At 39.0% G+C, this 21,629-nt stretch overlaps 1 protein-coding gene and 1 pseudogene across 1 annotated transcript; one reads left to right on the forward strand and one right to left on the reverse strand.

The window, feature by feature from the left end:
* Positions 1 to 130: 130 nt before the first annotated feature.
* LOC113046334 (phosphatidate phosphatase LPIN2-like) lies at positions 131 to 4,141 on the forward strand (annotated as a pseudogene).
* LOC113045766 (EMILIN-2-like) lies at positions 3,574 to 19,107 on the reverse strand. The gene is made up of 9 exons (XM_026206400.1): positions 18,793 to 19,107; positions 18,280 to 18,405; positions 16,307 to 16,491; positions 14,297 to 16,183; positions 8,705 to 9,055; positions 8,572 to 8,625; positions 8,430 to 8,480; positions 5,587 to 5,724; positions 3,574 to 5,490 (listed from the first exon to the last, which is right to left on the reverse strand). The coding sequence occupies exons 1-9, from the start codon at positions 18,927 to 18,929 to the stop codon at positions 5,162 to 5,164; spliced, it is 3,258 nt and encodes a 1,085-aa protein (XP_026062185.1). The 5' UTR covers positions 18,930 to 19,107; the 3' UTR covers positions 3,574 to 5,161.
* Between the last annotated feature and the right edge of the window lie 2,522 nt (positions 19,108 to 21,629).

Raw genomic sequence — 21,629 nt, forward strand, 5'->3', positions numbered from 1 at the left:
CAATATCTCCACGAGTTTCACTGGCTGTTTGATGGAGTTCACAGCTCAGCTCAGCTAATATTAGCGCGATACTGTTCCACCGTCTTTGGTTTTTAATTACTGCAAAGCCAGCTGCAATATCAACGCGCCTATGCAAACGAATGCTCTCCGCCTCCAGACTCGTGCCCTCAGTGGCTGGTGGGTGGCAAACATCAAATGGGCAGATTGACTGCCGCTTATTATTTCTCTGACCCGCTTGCCTGACACATCTCTCTGAGGCTGTGAAGCAGGGCGGCTGACTGTGGGGTACGCCTAGACCAAGGTTGGACTAGGAGGAGGATGTCACCATAATGAGCCAATTTAAATCTTGCTCTCTCATAATGCCACTTTGAAAGAGCCGGAGATAAAACGCTAAAGCAGGGAGAGGATCCTCATTAGTAGACGACACAGAGTTTTGCCCAAGCTGAGAAAAAAAAATCTCTCCTTCACAAGTCTATTAGTTCTAAGAATAAAAAGAATGTCAGAAGCTATATTTAGGAACCCAGTTGAATGAGTCTTGGACTTCCTTCCAAGTAGAACAAATATGCACTAGAGGATTTAGCATCCTTCGTTTTTCTAGTACGTGCCATGCTCACCCGTATGTTTATGTGCTTTCAGATCAGATGTGTTCGGGCAGATTTTGCCTCAGTTTGGGAAGGACTGGACGCATCGAGGCATTGCTAAACTCTACCACTCTGTGGCTGAGTGAGTTTGCATTCTTAATCTTCAACCTCCTTGAAGACATGTTTTCTTCACTAAAAGGAAACAAGCAGCCTTTAAACAGAGTTTTGGTAAAATGGGCATTTTTTTTTTTTTCCAGAAATGGATATAAATTCCTGTACTGCTCAGCAAGGGCAATTTGGCATGGCAGATATGACGCGAGGATATCTGCAATGGGTAAATGACGGAGGCATTATCCTGCCCGTGGACCACTCATGCTCTCTCCCAGTAGCCTCTTCTCTGCATTTCACAGGTATTATAAAAACGTCACTGTTTTTAAGGGGTAGTTCTTCCAAATAATTATTCTGTCACCATTATTATTTATCCTTATATCATTTCATGCTGTACTTCTTTCTTCTGTATAATACAAAGAAGATATTGAGAAGTGCGTGTGTGCGTTTTTAATTTATGAATAAATCCCATTAAAGCAGAATACATATACTTACTCATATTTTACTTACTCAAAATGTTTTCTTTGTCTGAAAGGGAGGTGATTGAAAAGAAGCCAGAAATCTTCAAAATCGAATGTCTTACTGACATCAAGAACCTTTTCCTGCCCAACAAACATCCCTTTTATGCCGCATTTGGAAACCGAACAAATGTGAGTTGGAATGCAGTTAACTTCTATTAATTTCTTTTCACACACTGACCTCAGCAGCAGAGTCAAAGCTCAGCACGAAGATTCATACTTGAGGCTTAGAACTTTAAAGCGCTGTCCCCTCAGGCTACACGCAGCCTCGGACTGCAGGACCAGCTGCTACGAACCAGCCTGCTGATCATTTCCAGCTGAATAAATTATATTGTTTGGGTGGAGTAAGACACTGAATGTTTATACAGGCACAAATGCCTCCATTTCATCATCAAACCGTTGCTAATGTCAGAAACTAACATGGAATGATGTTTTTGTTTGTGGACTGGGTGGAAAAAACAGCAGAGGGTGTCCTAAGTTGACGCTTGAACCCTGATCTTCTTATTGTATCTTCTAGGATGCCTTTGCCTACAAGGAGGTTGGAGTGCCACTCTGCAGAATCTTTACGGTTAACCCCAAAGGAGAGCTCATACAGGAGCAAACCAAGGGCAACAAGTCCTCGTAAGTGGGCACATTGATCTGCAGCTATACATAAAAGTATCTCTAAAGTCGACTTCAGCTCTCAAAGATTATGCCGTTTCAAAGGTGGAGAGCTGATTCTTGAACTTTGTTCAAGGTGGTCTTGCGAATTGAAGGACGCCTTTTGTGTGTTTTCGATTAGCTGTCTCATGCTCTTCCTCTGTTTGTGTGTAGGTACAGTAGATTGAGTGAGCTGGTGGATCACGTCTTTCCCTTGCTGAGTAAAGAACAGAGTTCAGCTTTCAGCTTCCCAGAGTTCAGTACATTTTGTTTCTGGCGTCAGCCTATCCTTGAAATCGGTGCGGAGGACCTGCTTTTATAGATCATCCCAGAAGGGCCGTCTATTACACATTCAAGCTCATCGCTGCGATCAGAACCACTTAGCCGGGACCCTTCCACATCTCACATCTCCGCTTAAAGACAAGTAAAGTGTCCGTCCTGTCCCACCTAGGAACTATGAACCTGCACAAACCTTAGCTGAACCAGTTTGAGAGAAAACGCCAAAACACAACCCAGCGCCACATTAATGGGATGTAGGTAGAACTCCCACAAACTGAAACACCTGGTGCTGCTCTGTAACGATATTTCTAATCTGTATCATTTTGATTAGCTGCTTCAGCTCTGAAGGAATTTATTGCTATCGGGCTAATAATAGTTTACAGTATTAGTTAGACGACCAATGGCCTCTTGGTCAGCAGAATAAATGCACAGCTGTTTGTTTGGATGTGTGTAAGGTTAAAGGTGGCATACAGATGTGCTCATAATCGAAGTAATTAACAAAGAAGAGATTCTTTACAACCACTCATTTGCATTTTTAGAGCATAGATTATTTATATACAGAGGCATTAGTTAGAATGAACTAATTAACATGCACTGCCTCTAAGATGTGGTGACGGCATGACAGTTTGAATATGCATTGCCAGATGGTGTGAAATGAGCTGAATCGTGTAGATTCTGGAAAGTATGCACAGAATGAGCTGTGCCACGTGAGGACACGGCTCATAATTTACAGTTCAGCAGATTTAACACGCACTGCCTCGTACAGTCGACTGGATTCGTATGAAAAGTACAACAAAGAAGTTCATAGTAATTGGGCTTTCTTGTTGTTTCCCAACTGTTGACATTTTCATCGTCTGTTTTGCTGCAGAACGCCTTACCGATCGCACTTTTTCAGCTGCAGTCTAGAAAGGAAAACTCTCAGATCGTCTTGCACTTAACTCACGACAGAAATGCAATAACATTTGAAGCTTTTCAGCAGCCTTTTGTGCACAATGCGAGGATTTAAGCGCTTTTAGATGTAAACCTCGGCAGGAGATCTGTATTAAGTTAATAAGAGTATAGTATAAAATGAAGGCATGTTATACCTTTAAGTAGGCTGTGGCCTGTGGGAGAGTATGAAATTATCTTTAACGTTTTGTTAGGCCTTTGCATGCTTAGTTTGAAATATAAATAGGACCATTTATGTTTTACACATGCATTGATGCTTTCTGTTGGTTTAGACAGTTTGAATCGAATCTCAACTTTGCAGGTTTTCACTATTAGTGGATGATCTTGAACAGGAAGCTGATTTTTTTTTTTTTAATGAAAATATTGAAGCTGATGTGCAAGTGAAGGATGAGAAAGACTCGACTGAAGTAACGTGGTCACTTTGGTCTTGGCCCCTAACCTTTGAGTTTTGTTCAAGTTGCTTTCAAATCTCGTAAGGGTAAGTTTTCGAGCACTGTGTGCTGGATGTTAAAATAGTGTAAAGAATTAGAGCACAAATCATTTCTTGAAGTCAGATCATTGTTTAGGGAAAAATTGGGGCATTTCATGGTTCAGCTGACTGTTGTGATTTAATATATGCGTGTTGCACTTTGTGTCTGCAGTTATGATGTTTGGAAGTGAAATCTGTTAATTGTTAACAAAGGAATCCCATTCTTTCTATGAAAGTAATACCTCTTGTGTGGGATGAACACACTCGTCTTGTATGAAACCAACATTAATGGTAAAAAAAAAAAAAAAACATTTAACAAAAAAAGGCTCTATTCTTTTCTTTTTTCTTTTTTTGAAACTGCTGTTGTAAGTTCTGAATGTGTTCTGTCATTCCTCTTGATCTTTGATACCTTTTGTTTTACTTGCTTTTATTTGTAGTTGTACTCAAGTGGGTCGGTGTATTTCTCAGTTTTGCTTTATAGGTTTGCGTTTGATCAGCATAAATGCCTTTAAATGCATAATTGTACTATAGATACAAAAATAAAAAAAAACTATGGTTTGGACAATGTTTATGGATCTATTAAAGATGTATTTAATACAGCTGTGTGGACTGTTTATAGCACCGAGAAGTTGTTGATGTCATAATGAATGTAAATTAAATTGCTTTGCTTAAGTCTTTAGAGTGTGTTTAGTGTAGGTTTAATATGTGGCACAAAAACCCAGTTTGTGGGGAAAATCAGTTTTATTGTTTTTACTCATTTTAAATGTATTATTTAAATGTGAATAATGTAGGCTTACTGCAGAAGATGACAGCTCGGGTTTTAATTTACAAGCCCAAATGTGTATTTTACAGTATCTATCTTTATTGTCTCACCCAAAGTGCATTTAAAACTAAATGCGCTAAATCAATTTTACACCGCAGATGTGCATATTTTGATCATTGATTTGTGGGGAAACATTTATCCATTACCCTGAAAATAATGTGCACAAGCCCTTATATCATGGTAGTTCATTTATATTTTTTATAGATACAAAATATTGTTTGTAAAAGTGATATTCAAACTGAACTGTTGAACCAGTTTTTAAAGATTAAAAAATATGCATTTGTTAATTTAACGTTGCAAAAAAATATATAAACCTTTTACATTTTATAGATACTTTAAGATCACAATAATAATAAAAAACTAAATAAATTGTTGCACATATACTACTAAAATCTAATGGTATGCTCTTCTTCTTCGTGATTGTGAGAGTGCATTTGTGATTTATTTTACCACCTCAAACACATTCCAATTGCCACCTTTAAAAATCGAGTAACTCAGTATTGTGTCTGATAAATAACCAAAGCCAAACTATTGCATATCCACAAGTCTCAAGGTGCAGTCACATTTTCTGTTCTGCAAATGATCTAAAACCAAATCCAGTGATTTCAATGGGAATCCACATGGTTGGGAAGGTTTTCCCATAATGATTTTGCAATGGATTCGAGCTGGTCATGCCAACATGCCTCTGTTTTTGCAGAAATGTTGCAAATGTGACTGCACCTTTCCAAATGATGCAGCATTGTGAATAGTTAGACTTGCGTTAAAAGTCACGTTAGCATCCCTTTCAGTGACGGGGTTATCTCTTGGCTTGAGGAGAGTATAGGAATATAGCACTGAAGGTGGAGAGGATCTCTCTAGAATCAGACATCGCCAGTTTCCCAGCAGTGCGCACCAAGGCCACGGTGTCACCTTGCCGGAGTGGGAGGATGAGGCTAAAGGACGCAGACCCCCCACACATGCACTGATCCCGGGTCAGCTGTGGGTGGCCACTCCAGTAACCCGCTGTGTCCAACTTCTGCACGCTGCGATTGGACACTGAGAGCACAGCTTCTGCGTGCTCACCCCGCGGAGCTGTTAGAACAGAGCTCACCAGATAACGACCATCAGCGGGCACCGTAAAGATCCCTACAGAGAGGGAGGAGCAATATCAATGGACAAATAGGACACAGCTTATTAAATTGGTTATCTTACAGACGGCTATTAAACAGAGTTTCAGTTTACCTGTTTGAGGGTTATAGTGTCCTCCGTCATTGACGAGCACCCGATCAAAGCGAATGATACCGAAGTCCCCTGAGAACATCTGCCGTGTGAGGCCAGCAGAGAAAGAAAATGGGTCCGTCAAGGAGTTCTGCTGTGACACTATTGTGAAGAAGAGACACGTATCAACATCACATGCTTGATCATTACACACACAGTCCAAAATTAACATTGCCACACCTGCCAGTGGCGAGTGAATATCTTCATTGGCCATGCATTTATATATATATATAAATATAAATCTCCAAAACAGCACAACAGAAAACCATAATTTTCCTAAGTAGTATTTTTTATCTTAATTACTTTTTTCAAGTGTTATTTTAGTGTTATTTATATATAACTATTTATATTTTAAATTAGCTTTTATTTTTATATTTTAAATTTTAGTTTGGGTTTGGCAATATTGTCTGAATATGTAGCTTTATTTTATTTCAGTTTATATTTAGTTCTTCAATTTAAACTTATTTTACTTCAGTTAGTTTGCATGTAACGTAAGTTCTGTATGTTTTTCATATAATATATTTCTATTACATTCTATATATATATATATATATATATATATATATATATATATATATATATATATATATATATATATATAGCCTTTGACTTGTTTCTATTACTTAATTGACAAATTCATTGTCTAAAGCTGAAGTCAAATAGAATAAACTAAAAGTTTATGACTGAATTATGAGAACAATACACAAAGATCCTGGTTTAGAAAAGGATTTTTGGCAGTGATCAGCAAGACTTCTCTAACAGCACCTTTTTTCAAGAACATGATGATAATGTAATTATTGTTTCTCATTCTTTCATTTTGTAGTCTCTAAATTGATGTTCTGGAGAAAAGAAAATAGGCATCCTTAATGAAATTTCCATTGAGATGAAGACATTACAAGACACCCACGTTGAGACAAAAGTTTTCGTGACAGTATGTCTTTTATATGATTCATGCTCATCACTTTCATCAGTGAAGGTCAGACTATCATTCTCACAGTAACACTTTCTCACGGGTTATGTTACAGTTCCTAATAAAGTTACCAGACACTGTCAAGGAACTTTCCAAAGTTAATTTTTACTTGCAATTTGCGCTTGGCAAGTGTTAATTTTGGACTATATACACACATATATACATATATATATATATATATATATTGGGTAAGGATACAGTGGGTACATATACAGTGGGTAAGGAAAGTATTCAGAACTTTTTCACTCTGTTATATTGCAGCCATTTTTTTTTTCCTCATTCATGTACACACAGCACCCCATATTGACCGAAAAACACAGAATTGACATTTTTGCACATTTATTAAAAAGGAAACACTGAAATATCACATGGTCCTAAGTATTCAGACCCTTTGCTGTGACACTCATATATTTAACTCAGGTGCTGTCCATTTCTTCTGATCATCTTTGAGATGGTTCTACACCTACATTTGATTATACTGATTGGACTTGATTAGGAAAGCCACACACCTGTCTATATAAGACCTTACAGCTCACAGTGCATGTCAGAGCAAATGAGAATCATGAGGTCAAAGGAACTGCCTGAAGAGCTCAGAGACAGAATTGTAGCAAGGCACATATCTGGCCGAGGTTACAAAAAAAATTCTGCTAGACTTAAGGTTCCTAAGAGCACAGTGACATCCATAATCCTTAAATGGAAGATGTTTTGGATGACCAGAAACCTTCCTAGAGTAGGCTGTCCAGCCAAACTGATCTATCAGGGGAGAAGAGCCTTGGTGAGAGAGGTGAAGAAGAACCCAAAGATCACTGTGGCTGAGCTCCAGAGATGCATTCGGGAGGTGGGAGAAAGTTGTAGAAAGTCCACCATCACTGCAGCCCACCACCAGTAGGGGCTTTATGGCAGAGTGGCCCGACGGAAGCCCCTCCTCAGTGCAAGACACTTGAAAGCCCCCATGAAGTTTGCTAAATAACACTTGAAGGATTCTCTGGTCTGATGAGACCAAGATAGAACTTTTTGGCCTTAACTCTAAGCAGTATGTGTGGAGAAAACCAGGCACTGCTCATCACCTGTCCAATACAGTCCCAACAGTGAAGCATGGTGGTGGCAGCATCAGTCTGTGGGGGTGTTTTTCAGCTGCAGGGACAGGACGACTGGTTGCAGTCGAGGGAAAGATGAATGTGGCCAAGTACCGGGATATCCTGGACGAAAACCTTCTCCAGAGTGCTCAAGACCTCAGACTGGGCCGAAGGTTCACCTTCCAACAAGATAATGACCCTAAGCACACAGCTAAAGTAACGAAGGAGTGGATTCACAACAACTCTGTGACTGTTCTTGAATGGCCGAGCCAGAGCCCTGACTTAAACCCAATTGAGCATCTCTGGAGAGACCTGAACATGGCTGTCTACCAACGTTTACCATTAAACCTGACAGAACTGGAGAGGATCCCCAAATCCAGGTGTGAAAAACTAGTTGCATCTTTCCCAAAAAGACTCCTGGCTTTATTAGATCAAAATGGTGCTTCTATAAAATACAGAGCAAAGGGTCTGAATAATTTGGACCATGTGATATTTCAGTTTTTCTTTTTTTAATAAATGTGCAAAAATGTCAATTCTGTGTTTTTTCTGTAAATATGGGGTGCTGTGTGTACGTTAATGAGGAAAAAAAAAATACACTTAAATGATTTTAGCAAATGGCTGCAATGTAACAAAGTGCAAATTTAAGGGGGTCTGAATACTTTCTGTACCCACTGTATATCTACATCTATGGCCTCTGAATTGTACAACTTATTTTAAAACCGTTTTAACTACTTTACTACGGTACATTTATAACTTGTTACCTGGAGTTGCAATGGGCCTTTGATATGCAGGATTCCATGGGACATGGGCAGCTGTAACAACAATTAATAGTCATAATTCTGTAAATGATTTTACAAAACAAAGAAATGTTATAAAGCAAACACTAAAAATAAAGACAGACACCTTTTGGCTGAGCCTGTTTGGTATTATATGAGACTGGACTGACAGGAAGATAACCTATTGACAAAAAAATATATTTATATTGATACTTAAAGCACGAGCTTAATAAAATTCTCTTATTAATCCTACTTCATACCTGGAGCACCTGCAAATCCTTTCAAAGGTGTTTTTGAGTCCTCTGAGCCTTGATCCCGTCTGACCGTGACCCTGTGCATATACCCAGGTGGGCCGGCTTGCCCTGTGACCACCACAGGCTGGTGGGGTTGTATGGGGTGGATGGGATGCCTGGGGCTGCCTGGTGGCTGAGGGAAGTAGGGCTGGTGTGGGACGTGTGGCTGGCGCACATGAGGGCGGCTGGTGGGGACTGGCACTGTTCTGTGTGGGATGATAAAAGGTATGTGGATGTGGTTAACGTAAGGTCTCTTGGGTTGTGTAGGAGCTCGAGTGGCAGGGCCAGACGCAGGTCTCTCTTGCCGAAAAGGCAGTCCTGTGAAAAAGAAAGAGGGATTTAGGATGGACGAAAAATAAATACTATTCAAAACACAGTTATTTGACCAAATTCATTTTCTTTATTGTGGACATTCTTACAGAACGATAAATTGACAAATTTTAACATACAGCACATATTTTACTAAAATTATAGTTGCTACAATTATATGCTTAAAGCTGCAGTAGGTAACTTTTGTAAAAAATATATTTTTTACATATTTGTTAAACCTGTCATTATGTCCTGACAGTAGAATATGAGACAGATAATCTGTGAAAAAATCAAGCTCCTCTGGCTCCTCCCAGTGGTCCTATTGCCATTTGCAGAAACTCCATCGCTCCCGGTAAAAAACAACCAATCAGAGCTGCGGTCCGTGACTTTGCTTGCGTTCAAAATGTAGAAAAATGTATATAATAAGCGAGTACACATGAATCCATTTTCCAAACCGTGTTTTTAGCTTGTCCTGAATCACTAGGGGTGCACCTATAATAAATGTTTATATTCAGACTATTTTAGATTGCTTCGGGGGTACCGCGGCGGAGTAACCCAGTACTTTTGTGATTCTTCATAGACATAAACGGAGAGAAGTAGCTCCGGCTACGATGTTCTTCCGCAAGACGCAAGCAGTTCTGTTTATAAACCGCTAGAGCGTCAAATGTTACCGACTACAGCTTTAATTGCATCATTTTGATCAAAGTATTGTTTACACGAGGTAAAGTTCATAATATATTGTATAAATCTCATTATAATTGCATTATGAAGATGCAGGGAAACATGGTAAATGTTGAAAACAATTGTGCTGCTTAAATATTCTGCAGAAACCGTTTGTGTGTGTGTGTGTTTGTGTGTGTGTGTTTGTGTGTGTGTGTGTGTGTGTGTGTGTGTGTATATATATATATATATATATATATATATATATATATGCATGTATGTATTTTTTAATTAATATAAAGTAAAAAAAAAAAAAAAGCATTTATTTACAATACAGCTCTTTAGAAAAATTATAAATGCCTTGAGTTTAAATTTTTATCAATTTAATAAAACCTTGGTATATTAATAATTTCTTCCAAAACAAATCTTGCTGACCCTACATGTTTTAGTGGTACTGTAAGAATGTCCACAATTTAGAAAACGGAAAACCTTTTAAAAATCTCTAAAACACGTGTCAAGTTCTTAGAAATGAGAAATTCCGAATCTTTTCAAGAAATGTTTAAAAATTACTAATTTGATAGCACAAAATAGCATTCTTACACTATAAATACATATTTTGTATTTCTAAAAAGTAATAATAATGTTTTACTGTTTTTTTATTATTATTATTAAAGATGTGTTTTATGAGATTTTTTTTTCATTAAGGACAAATGTGTGATTTTTTTATACCAATCCAAAAAACATCAAAATAAATTGTCACAGAGTAATTTCAAATATGCTCATTATATAAGGGGTGTAATTTCAAAATGAGAGCAAATTTAGTCTTCCTTAGACTAAATAAAGAGCAAAAGCATCTATAAAGCATTTTAATGGCATTTAACTCATTCTGTAAATCTTAACCTCTGATTTCAGTCAAACTTTGCCAAAGTACTCATGCCAGTGCTTCTTTAATGTACTGGCAAGCTTTAATATTCAATTCAAGTGTTTTTGAACTTTGCAGTGCACCTTATTTACAAAGCCTTTCGGTCTTTACACGCTGGTGTCATCTCAGAGTCTAATAAGGGAGAACATTTTTTTTCATCTCGCACTTCCAGCCTTAAAGATCTCACACATCTCACCCTTTTTTCCAAAACCTTGCATTTTCTCTTTTTAATCTTTTTTTGCTGTCAATGGATTACAAGCTTTTCTACAGCGATGTGAGAAAACAACTTTCCTGTCCTACCAGATGCTGCTGTCTAAATTGAGAAGTGTAATGCGTCATTCCTGACATTAGGGTCTATTTGGACTCTGAATATGATTGGCTATTGTAGGAAGTGATTCAAAAGAGGGGCGGACCTTGAGTCCCATGGGTTCACTTCTAAGCTAATCAACTCGTACTGGCAAAATGGACATAGCTAAATAATACGTCAGCACCATTTGTCTGTTCAAATATCCGATTTGACACAAACATATTCCCTCCCACATACATTACATCTCTCAAGAGATAATAAGCATCTATCTGTGTGTTTCCCACAAGTCTGTTTGAAAATAACAGACTCATCACACACATAATGTCTAACGGCAGCAACACAAACACATGTTTCAGAGTAAATCACGCATGTGCCGATTTTAAATACTCAGAACTGTGGGTTTAATGAGTCAGAAACACTCAACTGAAATTAGGGATTCACCACTCTGTGATGTGGAGAGCCATATTTTAAAACATATTTAGCTGATGAATACAAGGCTGGTTCTGAATGGCCTTTTTGTTGACAGTTTTAGGATTGGAAGGCAAAAAGCTCTGTGGGGTGTGGTGATTTTGTGCATGGAAACAAGAACACAAACACACACCAAGTGAAACAACTAAAGTTGGACCCTGCTGTACTGAACAGACCTCTCGATTCTTGCCTGATCCAATCCAAGAACTTCCACATGGGTTCCTGGACCCAGAGGGGGAAACTTTAACCTGAAACCAGCTGAGAATACATTCAACCCTGTTAAAAAAAATCAGCATATGCTGGTTAAAAGCTGGTTATGAGCTGGTTTACGCTTGGTCATGTGTCCTAAGCAACTAATGCCTGCTCAGCTCCAAGTAGCTGCCATGCTTCAAAACACAACTAACAGCATAATTTGTTTTTTTCAACAGGGAAGTGTGCCACTTAAATGTTATCTTCACAAAATGTTACACAATATAAAACAAGAGTAGAAACGCATTTCGTGAGAGCAGGAAAGAGCTTCCTTGACATCCTCTGACCCACAGAGATATCAATCAGCAGGAAGAGAGAGAAAAGAGCGAGGACATGGCTGATAAGAGAATGGAGAGGAAAGGGACACTATTCAAAGTTCACATCCAATTTTTGGGGTAACAGTAGGATTCTAAACAACAACGTCATTGTCTTGCAAATATTTCCACAGAACATGGAAACGGATGATGAATTCAAGAACTGAAACTAAGTTATTGTCTCCAAAGCAAACAGTGAGGAGTTTTCTGAACACGCCTTATTCGCGGCCAGAATAATGAGTTGAGAGTGTTTTCTATGCAGCTCTTAAACATTCCCAGGCTTAATCGATGCCCTGTATAAAAAAAAATGAATGAAAAATCAATGAAGATCCATTAGAGTAAATTACCAGTGAAACCGAGCTTGTTCGCTCCATCACAGGGACACAGCTGGATGGGCCGTTCCTGAATTGTGCAATGTGCCTCTTTCATGATCAGCGGCCAAAGAGTTTGAGTAATGCTGAAGCTATTCAGGGATAAGGTCTATTGTGCTTCTGACTTAAATGTTTTAACTATATCATGTCCCACAAGAAGAGATAGGATTTAAGAATAAATCTATGGATTCTTTTAATGAAACCAGTTCCTTAATGGTTCCATTATCGATTATTTTATACTTGAATGCAGTCCAGTAATTGTCCTTAATATTTTACTCTGGATTAAACCATAACACTAAACAAACAAAATCAGAGGTAACATATTACTTTTAAAAACTTGTTGTGAATATCTTTAATTACACACTGTCACATCACCAACAAGATGATTTAAGTCTCATAATTCAGCTGTTTGAGTCCAATTCATAAGAGTCATTACTTCATTAGTCATCGGCGTATGTAGCTCAATTGGTAGAGCATTGCATTATCAAGCGCAATGTTTGGAGTTCGATTCCCTGGGAACACATGATAGTTAAAAATTTATAGCCTGAATGCACTGTAAGTCGCTTTGGATAAAAGCGTCTGCTAAATGCATAGATTTAATTTAATTTTTTTATTTAGTTCGGCAGTCTACACTGGTTGCAATGTGTGTCTTTGATTCACTAAAAATAATCATAAGAGTCATTTGTTTAGGAGTCAGATTTCACAGGTTGTGCTGTATACTTTCGATTTACTAAAAAAGAACCGGCTCATACGAATCACTCGTTCGGGAATCAAAAGCTGTATGCTTTGAGTCACTAAAAAGAACGAGTGAGAAGAGCCATTCGTAGGGAGTCGAACATTGACGCTGTATGCTTTTGATTCAATAAAAAGAAATAAACTGGCTTATTTTGCACTGGATGTAGGGCAATATTCCAGAAAGTTGTTACTGCACTGCTGAATAATTAGTGCTGGAAGTTTTTTTATTCATTATTTGAGGTTAAATGACACATTTATTGTGCATTGGCACTGCTTAAATGTTAAAGTCCCTTACATTTCAATTTATACATAGATCTTTAGCAATTGCCACTTTGGCACAGTTACTATTTAGCCACAGTTCTTGGGAAAACAGCATTTGTTTCTGCTAGAGACGGACCTCCACCCCTATCAGGAATGATGACATCACCCTTTAATGGGAGTTTAAGAGAATTTGCGTTCTCTAGTGACATCACAGTCGTCTCATAGCAGAACATCTGCAGAGGGGTGTGGGAATTCATCACCTCCTGAGGCCCTCGAGTTGACTTTGGAGCATAATGAGTACCAGATCTGCAACTGCAACTGAACTCGCTCGCCAGATCTCAATGTTATAGGCGGAGAAAGCTGGGCATGACAAAAACACAGAGCACACAACTCCTCCACACATAAAACCACTGAACACTAGATACAGTATATCTACTAAGATATTTTTTAGAAATAGTAAACTGGTAAGGACCAAAGTAAAGTCAATTACACATTTTAGCATTAAGCTAATGAATAGGAAATCACTCATGCTATCAAGAGACATGTAATGTTGTTAACAAAATGAAAAAAGATGCTTGACCATGTTACTCGTGGATTTGGATTTGTGAACAAGCAAAGGGATCCATTCCGAAGTGCGTAACTGTTCTTGTAACATATTACAGGCACATACAATTGACAAAGGAAACCTTTGCTGGCCCCCTCGACGGCTTGGAGGCATATATGTTATTGTATTATTGGTTCACTGTGGAGAAAGGATACACTGCTAAACATAGCATGCAGCAAATCCCAAACTGTTAGGTTACTAAAAATACCATTTGGTAGCTAATCTCAAAAGATGTAAACAAAATAAAAACTGGTGGTTACAAATTGAAAGGCAAATACAAAGACATTTCCATTTCCCAACATCCTTACTGTCTAAAAACATAATTCCCCTAATTTTGTCACTAAAACATGAAAGCTTACCTTGGTCTCTACTTGCATGGTCCTTATGGATCTGCTTAGCCATTCCTGCTAGCTGACTCTGAAAATTCAGAAGGGAGTTTTGAAGGGCTGTGATTGCTCCTGAATGACTGCCCAAAGTGCTGTTCATCTGTGTGACCTTACTCTCCAGTTCCCCTGAAAGGCCCTGGATATTGTTCCTGTCACCAGCAAGGCTTCCACAGATCTTCTCCAGAGCAGTCACCCTATCGTCCACCGCAGAGACACCTTCAACTACTCCAGTGGTGTTGAACTTACACAAACTCAATTCCGTGGTCACTCGGGCATTCAGTGCATCCACTTGGTCTTTTAGCTCCTTCATCTGGTCGTGGCTTGGTTTACCAGTTTCTACCCAAATGGGGGAAGTGCTTACCTGCTGGCAACATGAGGAGTTCAGTGTGTGAAGGTCTTGGCTAAATTTGCTAACGGTGTCTCCCAATCCCGTTATAGCTCCAGTCAAGCCATTAACATTGTCAGTCAAAGCATTCATTCTTTTGCGGGTGTCCTGTATATGTGCATTGATAAATTGTTTTTCAGGTGACATTTTTACAGTATCCTCTAATGTGTGAAGCCTTGCTATGTTGTTCACAAAATCAGAACGCAAGACATCCAGATCATTTCTAATGTCCTTTACAAGACTATCCAGGCCTTCTGGCTTTTGGGAATCTGTGGGTAGGTTGGTCTTGCAGTCGGTTGAGCATATCTGCCCAATTGCATTAAACTTATCCTCCAACCCCTTTATAAGGTACATGTTAGCATTGACTTGAACTTGCAGTGCATCAACAGAATCGCTAGACGCTTCGGGGAAGGAGTTGTTGCTCATTTCGATCAACATGGAAGTGAACTGATCCTGCACAGCATTGAGTTTCTGGTCCAGGAGTTGACGTAGCATAGCAACTTCATCTTTTATTTCCTTGGTAAGTTTTTCATCCACATAAAAGCAATAAGTCTCCGCATTCCTCTCAGTGACGTTCATCCTGTCCTCCAGATCCTCTAATTGGGAACCGAGTACATCTTCTATCTTCAGTGAAGACAAATGCTCTAGCTCATTGTCCACTCTGGCATTAAGGACACGATGGGCCTCTGCCACTCGAATAAGTTCCCTCTTCAAGTCATCGTAGTCACTATCATCTTTTCCAATGGTTGTTTGTCGGTTTGTGCGCACTACACCATCTGACATTGACAAATCCAACCGGAGCTCACGGATCTCCTTTCTAAGCTCAGCTTCCTTGTTATGCACTAGATCAGTAAGGCTCACATAGCTGCTGTCCTTTCCATCTTCACATGTTTTTTTAATCTTTTCATCACATGCATTTTTCAGCTTGGCCATCTCTTCTTCCATGTTTACAACAAGTTCCTTCTTGAGCTTCTCAAATTTCCCATCAATATAAGTCTGAAGGGTGTCTATATCTGGAGCAGCAGCGGCAGTGACTGGTAGGCTTTGAGCGGAACTATCCATAAGCATGCGTATCTGCCCGTCATGCCCTGTCACTGTCCCCCGCAGTTCCTCAAGAGCTTCGTCTTTACTTTTGAGAGCATCTGTCATATCGTCGAGCCTGGCCAACAATGTCTCCATTTCTCTTTCTCCATGGGTGCGGCCTCTCATTGCCTGGTGGCCATCCAGATGCACCACACTCTCCTCCGTGCCTCCTGTTCTTGCGCTGTCAGGTGAAGTCCTGTCATTGAGGAGGGTAATGAGCATCTTGCTGGTGTCCTCCTGTAAGTCAGTCCTCAGGGTCTCAGCCATACCTGTCATGGCTGCTTGAAGATCCAGAACTGTCTGTGAAAGGCGCTGCACTTCATTTTCCAATATGCGGGTTTTGTCAGCTGTTCGTCTGATATCAAATTGTCCAGTTTCTCGTCGCTCTGGCCCTGTAGTAACAAAATACACATAAAAACGTATTTTTTTTTTTTATAAAAAAACGTACGGAATTTTAATAATAATTAAAGAAGAGGAAAAAAAATTGATGTATGGAACATATCCTGATGACATACTTTGTGCAAGTCGAGTTTGTCCATGCTGTGGCTGTGGGTACGACTGTGGATAAGCTCTCTGTCCATTAGGAGAGCCTTTCAGTTCTCTGCAGTCTGGGCCCTGGTATCCTGGGCAGCACCTCCATTCTAGCTCAGTCACAGTCTTGTATGCTATCTTGTAAGTCGGCCGAAACTGAGTACGGTATCTGAAAAAAAAGATGGCTTTTTACATGAACTGAAATGTGAAAAACAAAAACAAACAATGAAACGACTCCACAATCTTGATTTGCTCGCACCATCCTTCATAAGGCTTAGGCCACTTATTGCTATTACTTTAAACTGTGAGTAATGGACCATGAAGCTTTGCCCCTATTATAGGATGAAAGCAAAGGTAAAGGCAAGCATTAACTTGCGCAGACTGAGAGGGATTAATAAGAAGATTCTTCTGGCCTAGTCTGTTCAGCTTCACTTAATGATGTTGATCTTGTTACTTCTGATGGATAATGCTGCAATTAGAAGTGCAATCATTTTAGTCCTTATGCCACAACAAGCTGAGCCGAACAATTAATATCACAGTTGCTTCAGAACTCTTGGTGAAATGCTTCAAGAACAAAAGTGAGTTTTTGGACAAAGCCATATATGGCAGCTTTGAATTCCTCACAAGGCTTTACAAAAAGAATGAAATCATACAACATTCATCACTGAAGTATAATCTCTATTAAACTGACTACTCAAAAGCTGTTTCAAAAGCTTTGAGTGTATGTATATGTTACAATGCCATTATGATGATTTCATCTTGAAGCTTAATTTAATGTATATACTGTAATTCCTCCCAGTCTCCACATATTCAATTAATCAAACACCAGTCTAACTCAATGGCCTTTTAAAGCAAACAACAGATAACATAAATGATTGTGGCAGTAGTGCAGTAAGGAACTTCAGTTTGTGAAATAGTTTGAGTAACATTTTACATAAAACATCAAAATTCTGTCATAACAATCCAGACTAGGACTTTCAATGGACTAGGCAAATATCTTCAATGTGCCTTTTAATCTAACTGTTTACTACATTAATAAGCAAAATTGACATACTGTCAGTGAAATCTGAAACAAAAAGTTAGCTAGCCAACTAAAATAAACAGCTTGAGTACATCTTACACCAAACTCTTGGCACTGCCACAAAATCGGCACAGTCTTTAAAAGTTAAAGCATTTAATCATAAAAAAAACAGTTCCAATTAGAGTGCGCATATTAGTATTGAACACTGAAATAGTTCACTGTATAACTGTATAATTGCTCGAGTTTCAGTCATTCCAGACCAGAGTATGTGACTGTTGAGGAGGAGCAGAGCACATGTGCTTTCTGGGAAAGAAATCGAAAAAACATGTGTTCTGGAAAATCCAGAGTGATTAAATCCAGAGTGATTACAGAACCCAATGATCAGGGCGGGGAAATCTCTGTCACTCCGTTCCAATCACACGCTGATCCAGAACACTTTTCAGTGTTTGCGCTGCAATTATTTTAACAAATTGGCCAGTGAATATTAATATCTTGTTTATAGATTTTGTTTACATCATAAAAGCAAGGTCACATTAGTGTCATCTTTTAAATGGCCTGGTCTCACAGACAGGGCTTAGAATAAACCAGGTTTAGGCCATATAGTTCATTTAGGACATTTAAGATTTTTTTTAAATGTGCCTAAGAAAGGAAAAATAAAACATTGCTGGTGTCCCTCTTGAGACAAAACAAAGGTATTGATATATTTTAAGATCAATCAGTGCAAGTTTCTTTCTGTTGAAACAGCTAAGATTTAGGCTATTGCCTATTTTAGTCTGGGACTAGGCTGAAACCTTGTCTGTGAAACCGGTGGTATGTGTGACTGGTGTAATTAACGTGAATCATGTAGGCTTTTTGGCATAGTGTCTAAGTTCGGAGCATGAGAAGTACCGAACATCAGTACTTCCACACGCCCCTCCCGGTCTCTTGAGTACTTACATCATCTGTGGCTCACAGTCAGGCTGATGCTCGGGACAGCGCGCGGCTTCGGGTTCAACGTGACTTTCCACGCTGCCTTGAACTGCGCAGCTTACGTTCTTTTGGACAATAAAAGCGCACCAGTTTCTGTATAAAAAAATAAAAAGAAGAAGAATTTGAGAGCAAAGCAAAAACTTAACAAATACCTAGCATTTTTCCATACTAAAATTATTAATGTGAAAATGAAGTGAAAATTATGCTATGTTAAAATTAAAAAAAAGTTTAATAAAAAAAATATATATATTATTATTTTTTTTACCACTGAAATGGTAAAGCCGTGGAGAAATGTTCAATAAATCGATTGACCTCTTAGACTAGCCTACTTGTTGCTTTAGTGATTTACCACAATCAGAGACCCAAACAAAAGCATTAAAATGTCACCCCAGGAGTCTGCTGTGAATTCAATAATAAGTCTATTTTGAGATACCGAGAACATCACACAAGAATACGCTGTGAACTTCTGGAGCAACTTACTTGTTTCTGTGCCTGTGAACGGCTCCCGAATATGCGCTGCCCTGAAACAAACTTGACGGGTATCCATGAGTGATAGAAAAGCTTATGATAAATAAAACTGATAACTGTACTCTAGGGAAAGGTGGCTGGCAATTCATCGTCTAAAAACAAAGCAGCCAAAAGCCTGCAGAGGGTCGGTGTGAGAAGAGTCGAGCAGTGTTTTAGCCGCTGGAGCCAGAAAATAAAGAGCGCGCGTCCAACTTACTGCTAAGTTTGACAAAGTTCGAGGAAGTCCGAGAAACTGAAGGTGGACTCTAGTCTGCAGGGGTTCAAATCCCCGCCTATCCGAAAGAAGGGGGTAGATGGGGGTAGGGGAAGTCATTAAAAAAAACAAAAGCGCCCCTGCACACCCCACCAAGCGTAAATGAACACAGATTGAAAACATCTGCCTTTATCTCTGTGACGGGAAACTATTGCTTGGTGATCACGTAACATAAAGCTCGTCAAAAACACATGTGAAGAGAAATGCTTTTCGTTCGATTTGTTTACACAGTTGCAAAAACACTTTACACAATCAACCACATTGCTTTGTGTGTTCATCTGATGGCATGGGTTGGGTAATAGTGTTAAGAAAAACGCCTTGGCTTCAAAATGCTGATCAGGTCAATTTGAGTAGCCTAATAGGCCTATAGATAAATGGGCAAATGGATGCATTATTTATGACAGACAGGATAGATAGACAGACAGATAGACAGACAGACAGACAGACAGACAGACAGACAGACAGACAGACAGACAGATAGATAGATAGATAGATAGATAGATAGATAGATAGATAGATAGATAGATAGATAGATAGATAGATAGATAGATAGATAGATAGATAGATAGATAGATAGATAGATAGATAGATAGATAGATATGTATTTGATTTGAACCTCCCCATGGCTGACAGTGATGTAGCTATACATTTCTGAGATAATTGAAACTGTAGGTGAAGACTCACACAGAAATGCAGAAACACACAGATCATGGCTTTGGGTGGAGGATGAGGTTATGCCTTTTTTTTATTTCTTTATGACATAAGTAGCTACTAAATAACATAATAAATGGAAACCTTCATGACCTCATTGAGAATCGTGAGGGTGTGTGCTACCATTTCAAAGTACATGGTGTGATCCCAAAATGATCCCAACTATTAAAAAAAAAAAAAAAATTATATATATATATATATATATATATATATATATATATATATATATATATATATATATATATGTAGTTGGAAGAACATGTAACATATTTTCAGAGAGTGAAAATACTACAGTTAACCAGGTGGTAAACCTATTCTGTGAACCTAACTTCAAAGCCTCAAACAGTTACATAAGCTATAGCTGACTGTCTGGTAATGACAGATTCTTCACACTCCTTAAAATGCACTGTCAAGTCAAGAACATAAAGGCAGATGACAAACTTAACCAAAATACGTGATTAAAACACAGCAGATGCAGTTAGTCTATTCTGAGTGGATGTTAACGAGATAATTACCACACAATGGGAATAAACAAAACTAATCCCAGTTTTTCGGCCTCTTACATTCGTGTTGGTTTTAGCTGTGTCCGTGTGTTCATGCTCCAGCAGAGGGCAGTACACACCCACGAAACATTCAGCGCATAACGTCATAAAACACTCAGCGTGGAGCGTCTCGGCTTCCGAAATAATGCTGTTGCACATCATGTATTGCTATCTGAAAACGGCTCAAGATGCATGTAATCACTCAGATCTTCTATAAGACCAGACCTTTTATGATAAAAATAGCATATTGCATAGGTCAGCTATATGAACTTGACAACAACATCACCCTGGACAGAGCCACAAACACAACATTATAAAAACATTATTAAAAAATATATGAGTACTTTTAAAATGTATCCTTTTACATTTTTAATATATATATATATATATGTAAGGAGTGTGCACAGTATGTTTTATTAAAATTGTGAATTGTTCGTTTTTATATCATCACACATTAAATTTTGATATGCATTGTTTTCTCTTTGGTTTAGAACTGAGTTGGGCCCACAGGCAACTCAAATTGCCAGAGGCTCTACCACTCTTTATTCATTTGTACATATTTTAAAATATTCTTTAAAATCCACTGGCATACAAAGGAGATAACCTTAGGAGGAGCTTTTGACAACTTAGTGGCTGATGTGTCAGGTGTTTAATTCATGCTGCCATTTCTGGGGGTTTACTCAGAAATGCAGCTGACATCTTAATTCGTTTTTGAATACTACTGTATGTATACATCGACCGAAAACATCTCTCGGTAAACTGTGGGATGAGACGTGTCACACTGATGATGATGGATTGTAGAAGGCGTTCGAGAGTGACCCGTGTTCGCCCATCTGGAACAGAGCACCATTTTGTGGGCTCAACTAAAGCTCTGACTGTCCAATTTGTGTCTGATCAGGATGTACCGAAGGTGGCAGGATGTGAGGCCCCTCTGGCCCGCGTGCCGCTGACAGTATATGCCAAAGTGAAGAAAGTGAGCCGAGTTCGGTGTAATTGGCGGGTGTGATCACTTCTACACACTCACCGCAGCATAATGCCACTGTCCTGACAGAGAAGGTGAGTCACCGCGCGAGGCTGCTCCTTCCCTGCCGGGACTCTGCGACACAGATTGGCCCACAGACCAACCGTGCTCGCACACTTCTGTGCCCACACCGACCGCCACCTCGACGTGTTTTTTTGTTCCGCACCGAATTGTCTTTAGTCTCTGTTATTTGTGTGAAAATCCTCCTCTCGGCACTACGCCCCCTCCCAGGCAGGCGGGTGTCAACGGGAGGCGCTGAGAC

This window comes from Carassius auratus, chromosome 27, assembly GCF_003368295.1.
Source record: "Carassius auratus strain Wakin chromosome 27, ASM336829v1, whole genome shotgun sequence".
Taxonomy (NCBI): domain Eukaryota; kingdom Metazoa; phylum Chordata; class Actinopteri; order Cypriniformes; family Cyprinidae; genus Carassius; species Carassius auratus.

Coding starts and splice junctions, on each gene's coding strand:
- LOC113045766 (XM_026206400.1), bottom strand. CDS start 18,929: ATGAATTGCCAGCCACCTTTCCCTAGAGTACAGTTATCAGTTTTATTT. Junction 8,626..8,704: donor AGGATTTGCAGGTGCTCCAG/GTATGAAGTAGG, acceptor TTTTGTCAATAG/GTTATCTTCCTGTCAGTCCA. Junction 5,491..5,586: donor ACACTATAACCCTCAAACAG/GTAAACTGAAAC, acceptor CCCTCTCTGTAG/GGATCTTTACGGTGCCCGCT.